This window comes from Platalea leucorodia (assembly GCF_965183815.1).
Source record: "Platalea leucorodia genome assembly, chromosome: 5".
Classification (NCBI taxonomy): domain Eukaryota; kingdom Metazoa; phylum Chordata; class Aves; order Pelecaniformes; family Threskiornithidae; genus Platalea; species Platalea leucorodia.
In genome coordinates, this window is record NC_138827.1 from 88,081,608 (window position 1) to 88,091,449 (window position 9,842).

At 44.9% G+C, this 9,842-nt stretch overlaps 1 protein-coding gene across 1 annotated transcript; it reads left to right on the forward strand.

The window, feature by feature from the left end:
* The first annotated feature begins 5,781 nt into the window (after positions 1-5,781).
* Positions 5,782-9,623, forward strand: TMEM177 (transmembrane protein 177). Its single transcript, XM_082313264.1, has 2 exons — positions 5,782-5,889; positions 8,549-9,623. The coding sequence occupies exon 2, from the start codon at positions 8,563-8,565 to the stop codon at positions 9,511-9,513; it is 951 nt and encodes a 316-aa protein (XP_082169390.1). The 5' UTR covers positions 5,782-5,889; positions 8,549-8,562; the 3' UTR covers positions 9,514-9,623.
* Positions 9,624-9,842: the final 219 nt, after the last annotated feature.

Below are 9,842 nucleotides of genomic sequence, written 5' to 3' on the forward strand. Positions count from 1 at the left end.
TTGCCTCTAAGAATTGGCATCCTCCCCTTCCCAAGACATGCTGCTTCCAGTTCTGAAGGGGAATGGTGCTAATTAGCTCTATTATGAAGACATGTGACATCCTAATTCACTATAGCTACCTTCCTTTCACTACAGCTAGCTAACTGCAGGACCAGAGCTCTTGAAAATAAAGACTATGTTAGTTATATACAATGCACAGTTCTGCTGGTTACAAGTTTGGCTCGTATGCACTGGCAAGAAATCCCAGGCTAGACAATGAACTTATGTTTGAGTTTTGTTCTGATTTCGCCAAATGGTATCACAGTGATGTCTGTAATATGACTAGACCCTAATGCAATTTAAAATGCAATATGGTATAGGGTCTGTCTGCACAATGTGGATAGACCCGAAGCAGTTTTAAATAGCAGTAGACTACTTGCAGAACCACAGAGTTCAGCATGAATTGATTTACCCAGAATCTGTAAGTTGTTTTGCTTCTCAGCTCTCTGCTGTCGGTATCCAGATTTTCCATCAGCATCCATGTTAACCTGGATACGTGTCCGTTAGCAGAGATTGCAAAGTACATTCAGATCAAGGATTTCTTGGTGATTATACTTAAGGAGTCCTGTTCCAGAGAGGGATTTTCTTTTTTACTGCACAGGATGCTCGTTCTTTATCATCAGCTTCTGGTACATACAGCTAGGTCTGAGGGAGCTTGTACAATTAGTCCCAGGATCTGAAAATGCAGTAGCCAAGTGATAAAAACATGATCACCTGAGTGTTCTCCCTTTCCCACATCTGCCACCACAAAGAGCCTGCCTGAGTTTTAGGCAGATCTGCACCAGCAGAGGAATACTTCAAAATGTAATGCCAAGGGTGTTTGAGTGGAAACAGAAGTCAGTCCCACAAAGTCATGTAGCCAGCCAAGTGCCTCACAGCCTCTTTGCTGCCTTCTAAAACACTAGCTTCTGATCCCTGACCAATTCCGAGCTGTAGTGCATTGGGAAGAAAATATCTTCCCAGCTCCTCTAAAGACTCTCTGTTTTACTTTGATTGCTTTGATCTATATACCTGCCAATCCCAACAACACAATTAGCCATCTTTTCACTCCTTCTTGAATATTGGGGTTTAAAGGTTTGGTTTGAGACCAGAAATAGAATTCCCTGTTCTAGTCCCACAGCTGTGTTTCTGAATGCTCATCCTTTACTATGCTTGTCTATGTATCACTCCTCTTGAGGGCAGCACGAGGTATGTGTTTATCTTTAAGAACATATGCGTGCCCAAGGAATAAGATAAATAGTTGGGAATAGATCATCTTTTTCTACAGAAAAGGCTTAACAAAGAGACAGGAAGCTTTTTATCCTACTACTTCTTACACATGGCTTTGATTATCAGCATAAGACTGGCAGAGCTTTTGGCATTCCAGCCAAACCTGAACACAAGGGAAGATGTGGATTCTAACCTGTGCTATCTGAGCCCATAGCAAAATCCTAGAGCACAGGCAAAAATTGCAGTTGTATCCTACATCAGCTGGACAACGTGAATGTTCCGTCTGGGATGGAACTATAAAAGGAGCAGTGGGAATGGGACATGCAAGGAAATATTATCAATATTGGCCGATATCTTCTGTTTTCAGCAACTGAAATTGCTGACATCTCTACAGGAACTGAAATTGCTGAGATGTCAAAAGCTGCACCTCTGTGCTTTTGCTAAACATTGTGTACACTTTAATCCCACTGTCACTTTGCTATTAGCTGCAATACGGAGATGTGCAGCTTGTTCAGAGTGACAGGCTGGAAAGCCATTTTGCCACAATCTTTTCTTCCCCTTCAGTGCAAGTAAGATGGCCATTTAAGTATGAACAGGCTTGACCTTCTGACACCTGTCAAGAACCTGTCACTTAATACATCAGTTTTCAGTGCATTGCCTGATGCCTTCTGCTGAGTTGGAAGTACTTCCAGCATGGGTCATTGTAAATCACCTTAATACAGGTACTTTCTAGGTATATGTTTTGCTTAAGGGCCTTGCACCACTCCGCCATGTGCTCACCACTCATTACTGAAGCACTACGCTCAGCAACATTGAAAGCTGTCCAGGTAGCTGCACAAAAAAAAACCCCAGACTGACATGTCATGCCCTTCCTTCATGACAAGATCTTCCCCAGATCTGCCAACACATCTCACTTCAGGTTCTTTTTGCACTTTAACATTTCCTCTGTTATTCATCAGACTTCTTCTCTGTCCTCATGTCTTTAATTTGACAAGCGCTCTTGTAGAAACCCCTAATGTCTACACTGTTCAGTCCCTTGTTTTTCATGATTGCTTCTGTAGATAATTAGCAGATGATCCCTGTCCTGCAGACTTTATAATGTCTCTCTTCCGGCTGTCAATGTTACTCTATGGTCATAGACTCACACAGTACCTTTCCCTAGTCCCAGAATCCCGCAGTGTCTCTTCCACCTGACACCTGCAAGAACTGAACTACGGGAAGAAGCATTTGGGACATGCAACATTGCATAAATTTGGGCCAGAATCGCAAGGCTCTTCATGCTACCCTCCATTAAAGGTTATGTCTGGAGGCTGAATTACCCCCAAACTTGCATAAAAGGGCAGATAAATGGACTCCATAGAGGAAGAAGAGGCTGGGGGAAGAAATGTATATATCTCAGGCTGGTGGACATTCACTGACTTACCTCATTTACTTTGGAGATCACATAAGCAAAATAGACTGTGATAGCACATAAATCATTAAGAGAAGTCAATGACTTTCAGTTCTGTACTTAAAAATCAACCTTTCTGCTAATGTAGCAACAAGACTTTATATATAAAATTGTAAGTTAGAGAGGCAGGTGATGGTAGGCACCTATATGTCTTCTGGTAAAACATCAGACAGAACTGTAATGTATTTTTGAATTAGTAACTTAGAGCGTGTCCTATAGCACCACCTAGCAGGCTAATTTAAAAGTGGTCTATATCCCCTGGTCCCTGACTATAATGATGTGCTTATGCAACAGAAACAGGGTGCACTTCAGTCGTCTTTCACCTTCCTTGCTGTAGCAGCTGCTTCTTGAAACCAGAATCATGCCAACATGGTGATTAGTAAGGTTGGGGTCTCTACTTTGCATAATTATATTTATTATAAAGCTCTTAAGAGAAACCATAGTGCAAATGCAATGCTGTGTCAGCCTCTTGAGTTTTTGTGTAAGAAATCATTGGTTTCTAGACATCTCCAGCTGGTACAGAAAGCAGAAGCACCTTTCAGAAAGTCAGGCTGTACACACCTGTCCAACCCTCCCTCCGTATTCACCAGTAGGATAAGTCAGTCTCAGGCTTTCAAAATCTGTCATCACACTGTGTTTCGGTCAGTGAGGAGTCTGGTCTCCAGCTGTCCCTCATCACCTGCATGCACTTTTTCTTTGTACATCTGCACGAAGCATGAATGTCAATGCCAACTTAAAAATGATAAATTTTGGCAGATGATGAAGTGACACACCAAGGCTGCAGACCCATGGCTGGAACAGCTCTCTGCTGATATAAAGGGGGAGATGAAGCTCTCCTCTCCTTTTTTTTCTGGCTGTCTCCCACCTTGTTACAGCCCTGGCACTTTTCAGACTTTTCAATTATCCCATTCGGCTTGCTATCCTGGCAGAAAATGATCCCTTTTTTCTTCCTTTACTATGTTTTATGCTGATAGTGAGTTAAAAGCAGTGCACGAGAGGGTCTGATGGATGCCAGATCTTGCAAAAATTAAGTGGTTCAGAGGGAGACAGAGAGGTAGGTAAGGTGGGATCTTTCCTCCGATTTCTCCCTTTGGGTGGCAGCAAACCGTTCATCTGCCTTGCCACCATAAAACCATAACCTAAGGCTAGAACTGGGCCCTCTCGCAAAGTAGTTTGTTTTCTTAGCAATTAGCAACTTGTTTATTGGAAGTTAAAACCAAGGCTGTCATTAACAGCCCCTGTTCACAACAGGGAGGGATGCTGGGTATGCCTAGCCAGGCCTGTTGAGCACTAGCATTTCTAAAATGCAGGGGATAAGCAGATCATCCAGCAGGAAAAGGATAGGATAAATATCTTCATTAGGATACTTTCATGTAAGTCCTGGAGGCAGACCTGAATTTGAATGAAAACTCCTAAGTATTGAATTTATAATCTGAATCCTTTCATGTGAAAGCAAATCTCAGGCCAGAAGGTCTAGGAACTGCACCCTTACTTGTAAGAGATGCCTGAATCAGGGGCTGCTACAAAGAAAGAAAGATCCATCGAAATTAATCTAAGTAGATAATAACCACAGCTTGCTTTTATTTCTATTCTGCTGTCTCTCAAGCCATCACAAAGTGTTATTTCCATTTGGATTGTGAAAACTGGTTACCTAATGACTGCCTGGTGTGAAGGGACATTTTAAAGCAACGATCGAGCACCAATGCATACATTTCCTATAGACGAGGCAAAACCAGTCTTCTACTATCCACCGCCCAAATAAAACCTTAAGCTGACTAAACGCTGTTCTCTGTCCTTGTTTGGCAAGGACCGCACAACCCAGGGGCAAGGCTGGACCGGGGAGGCCAGCGCTTGCCGAGGGGAGCTGCTCCGTCACCCACCACCTCCGCGCCCCAGCAGAGCCGCGCTGCCGAGGAGGGCAGAGCTTCCCAGGCCTTTCTCAGGGCGCCCGGGTTGCGGGACAAATCCATGTAGGGTTACTGAGAAACTACCCTGGCCATCTTCTGCTTTGAGCAAATCATAACTTAAACCAAATCAAAATCCCTGCATGTGTTATTTGCCTATTACGGATGATAGAAAAATCCGGTGTGGCAGGTGCTAGTTACGCCACTTACTGCCTTCCCAGTAAGTGCTCCTGCGCTGCAGCGGGGGGGCTGTATTAATTAAAGCGCTGGCCTAGTTCTTCGCCTCCATGCTGCACGCAGGGCAGCGCGGCGGCTCGGGTCTCATCTCCCCCACGGGAGATTTCTGCCGCTGATTCACGCGAGGCCACGGCTCACCCACGGGGCTCCCAACTCTTCAAAGCGCGACGAGGCCAAACCCCGCTGAAGCGAACCGCCCGCCCCTGCCCCTGCCCCTTCCGCCCGCCCTCGGCAGCGGGGAGGCGGCCGGCCCGCCGGAGCCCCGCCTCGGCCGCGGCGCCGGGAGCCTCGGTAGGTGCGGGCGCGGGGCGGGGGGAGGCGAGGCGAGGCCGTCCTGAGGCGAGCGGCCGCCCCGGGCCGCCGGCCCTGAGGGACCGGCTGGCCGCGGCCCTCAGCGGCCCCGGCGTGGCGGGGAGCGCTGCCCCCACGGCCTGGTTCCGGGGCCGGTCGGGGCCTCGCCGGCCCCTCGCGTAAAGCCAGTTTTAGCCGTCGTCGTCCCGTCCCCCCCGCCTTTTAATTTTCATTTTTCGGCAAGTGAGCCTTGAAATCCTGAGCCCTGGAGGCGGGTCCAGCCCTCCCCCATTTCCTGACTGATAACGTTTTAAGTTGGGCTTTCCCCTCGGCTGCACGCAATTAGAAGCAATAAATTTATTCAGACATGAGGACAAAACCTGCCTGGATGTCCCCCGTTTTGGACTTTAGCTATTAAAATTCTCAGACCTAAGCGGATGTGCTTGAATGAGCGCCCACACCACAAACAGTATTTCAGCATTTGGGAGAGACCACCTTATAAAGGTTGCTGTGGCTTGATGGGAGCTAAGGAAACGATTAAGTTTGCAGGATACGGTCCATATAAATTGCCTTGTAGCTTCCGGTTGCCTTCCTTATACCTAAATTGCACAAAGTTTATGAATAAAAGCAAAGATGCCATAGGCAGTGAGGGCTGCAGTGGGATTTTCTGCAGAAGCTGAGAGTCTGTGCTGACCCTTGGGGGAAGATTTGAAAGCAGGAGTGCTGAAAGGTATTGAGGGTAATTTTCCTGTTGTTTTTGTGAGTATTGATTATGACGAGAAAATGAATACTGCTTTTTCTTGCTTTATTTCCTGGTTATTCTTGCATTAGGCATCTGGTAGGACCATAGGGCATAATCCAGTCAAGAATATAGCCTGGGCTGCGAGGGGTCTGTCCACAAAGGTTTGAAACCATGCCTGCACAAAGGTTAATTTAATTAAAAAAAAAAAAAAACAAAAAAACAAAAAACAAAAACTTAGCAACAGTTAAAATTTTTATGATTGATGCAGAAAAAAATTTGTGTTAATGCATGGGGGGGGGTGTATCCTGCCATTATTGCTGTTTAGGAGAAGCATATAGATAAGCACAGCGCTTCCTGCGCGCTTTCCTGCGGTTCGCCCGACGGCCCGTGGGCTGCTGGCTGCCTGCCTCTCCAGGTGTGCTTCCAGGCGTCCCGAGTCGCTGACCGGGAGGAGGATTCAGCGTCCCGTGTGCTTGGCAAGCACCATTCGGTGATGCAAGAAAGGAGAGTAGACTGGTTTTCAGCGTGGGCTGACCTTCCCCACGCTGGTGTGGGTATAAGCTAAGGGGCTACGTTTTCTCCTTGCTATGTTCCTAATCTGAAAAAGATGTTAGCCAGCCCAAACAAGAGGGCTCTCTCTAACATGAGCAGGAGAAGCTTGGGAAGTCCTTGGCTCAGCTTCACATGTGGATCAAGTGATAGTCTTAATACAGTCATCCCTTTTGAAGTGCTGCCTCCCCCCTCCACTGTAAATGGCATGACCTTTTTAATCAGATCTAGACTACCAGGTTTGCCGAGAGGTCGTTAACTCCAAAGAGGTCGTTTGGGTTTAGTATTACCATTTTCTGGTTTTTAGCTCTATTATCAAGGAGGTTTTCTCCTGAAATTGGGTTTCATCCAAGCTCTTGGCTCTTTAGCGTGTTTTTCTTAAATAATTTTGTCAAACAAATCACCACCTCCGGTCTTCAGCAGAATGTAAGAATACCACAGTTACTACACTAAGAAATACATATTAAATTATTGTATACTTACATGCATCATTGTTTTTATTAAGCAGTCAGTATGTGTTCAGTGCAGTATAAACATTAAACAAGATTATTCTTCCCCTGGTGAATTTACAGTCTGAAAGAGCTTCATAGGAAGGAGTAGTAACAAAATATCATCAAGACACTGCCTTTAATTTAATCCCTTTTTGTTTCCCTGTGGTTAATACTCATCTGCTGCTGATTGTGACTGGTGTATCCTGGCATGTCATGCAGGGCTGTTTCGCGACGTTACAGCCCCCAGTTGTCCACCCTACCCCTCTGCGGGAGGTTCTTGTTCAGCCCGAGTGGAAGAAGAGAGCACATGTCTGTGTTTCAGCTGCTGCCGTACAAAGCCCAGCAGCGTAGCTGAAACCCACCTTTAATGGTACTCTACACTAAGACCTTGGTTGTTGTATCAAAGCACAGTTTCCGTCTGCCACCTCGGCTTCCTGGAAGGACAGCTGGAAATACTCATGTCTTCAACAGCTGCAGCAAAGATTCTCTGAAGCTCATGTGTTGAAGCCCTGAGAGACATTGCAAGATGCAAATGGAAACAGGGGCATCCAGTTTTCACGGATGTCTGTTGGATTTAGGTGCCTAATTCACTTTTATATCTTTATAGTAGCATCATTTTAGGGGAGAATTCTGTAGCCAATGGGATTTTTTAAGAGATTGGAGCTTTCCTGGGCAGAGCACATCATATGGCTTGGACCATAAAAGGAACTGATACTCCCCAAGGGAAGCAGGACTCTTGAACCGAAGGAGTTGGCAGATTTGAAAGTTTTTCAGTTTATCTGCTTATTTAAAGAGTCACAACATAGTTGTCTGCCCTGAAACAATTTCTGTTCCAGTTTGTGCTCTGGATTGCATGTATTATTTGTCAGAGAAATTATTTCAGCGACAAATTTTTAAAAGTAGCAACTGAAAGCATGCTGCTTTCTGAAAATAGGTTTTTGCTGAGTAGGTTAGAACCACTGCTTGGAAGTTGAAATCTGAAAAAAAATAGAAAAAACACATACTGTTGGGGTTTTTTTGTTTTTTGTTTTTTTTATATTGAGGTTGACTATCCATTAGAACAAACTCTAAAGGAAAATTCTGAATCCTGAAATTTTCAAATCAAAATGTGATCCTATTTTGGAAGTTGTAGTCCAGCTCAAGTTACCGAATTTAGTATTGAGGTTACTGATTAAAATTTTTGGAGCTGTACTGTAGAGGAGGTTAGCATAGATTAATCTAATTATTGGCTCTTTCTGGCCTTAGTGTCGGTAGTCTGTGTCTGTAGAGGAGTGCAACAGTAGGATTGTGCTGGCAAGGACTAGACAAGTATGGTGGGTAAATACAGAATGTGTATTGATTGCTGGGGGAAGGAGGAAGTATGGTGGCTTGATTATTGTCTTTATTGTGGTAAACTGATTTACTGGAGGAGAGGGAGAAGTTAATTCTCTGTATCGATCATCCTATGTTCCGAGGCCCAAAAATTAATGAGTATCACTTTCTCTGTAAAGGTGTTTTGTTAATGTAAAAGAGACAATGTTTCTTTGGTTATTGTGCTCTGCTTCTTCTCGTGTTTTTTGCTTTGTTTTTTAAAATGCTGCAGAGATGAGAGACCCATTTATGCACACTTTAATTCCTGATTTTGTGTTACAAACAGGTTAGGATTTGACTATGGCAGTGCAGTTCCTGCGGAAGGCATCTGTGTGGTTCAAGAAGCGCAAGATCACTTTATTGGCCGTTTCTTGTGTGGGACTGTTTGGCGCTAACCTTTCCTATCATGTGTTTCCCGAGCAGACATTCAAACTGTTGCATGAGTGCTGGTCAGAGGGGCAGCCAGCTGAGCTCTCACAGAAGCTCTGTGATGTCTTTCAGGATGTCCTTCAAGATACTGATGTGAAGTCCACTGACTCCTATCGAGCCTTTGCAGCTTCTGGCTTCCACCCTGTGAGTGCTGGAATCCCCTGGCTGCCTGCAGGCTCTTTGGTGGGCATCCCGCCTAATTTTGATAGCACAGCTGAGGATAAAAAAGGAATAGTCAACCACGTTGTTGTGATCAATGGCAAGGAAGTAGACTGGGAGAGCAACAAAGGTGTTGCTTTGAAAGAAGCTCTGACATTTTCACTTGAAGCTCAGAAGTTTGCCATTGCCAGAGAAGTCGTGTATTTGCACAATGGCAGCCCTTTAGCAAGTGCAGTTGTGGCTCCGACTTGTTTAGCTGGTACATTTCTCTGTGGGAGAGGTATAAAGGTGCTTCTGGGTTTATCTCCTGGCCCCGTGATACTTCGCAGCATCTCTAACCTTATAACTGCCGCTGGTGGACTAATGTGCTATTTCATTTCTTACGATGCCATGACCTATCATCTAGACTGCAAGGCTGACAGAAAGGCAGCTACCATTTCCAAAGACTATGCCAGAGGAGGGGTTGAATTTTATGATAAAATCTTGTCCCGCAACAGGATTCTTCGTGGTCTGATGGGCAAACAGGGGACGAAAATGTATGCCCCGAGTGGTAACCTTTTCCCAAGACACTGGTTCAGAATAAAGTATACGCCGTACACTTACCGAAGAGATTTGATTGTTAATATTTTAAGAGAGCTCCAGGCACAGGAAGGGAGCGCTTGAATTTTAAACTTGTGAATTATGTATTCTCTTGGAACACTGCTGTGCTGCTTTTTATTTTTTTTTTCCTCTGTATCTTCATTAGAATTTCGGGGTTTATTTTTGCATATAGTTCGAAAGGAGTTATTGCACATTCTGTGAATAAAAAATTCTCTCTTAAAATATTAAAGACTCGCTTCAACAGTGGTCTGTTCTGTGTGCATCTCAAATCACAAGACCGCAGAGGGAGGGAACTTCTTAGATGCTGATCTGGAAGTTCTGCTGCTCTGCTCTACCTTCCTGCCAGCGCAGTCTGGAAAATGGAAACGGTACATTCCAGCAGAGTTTTGGGA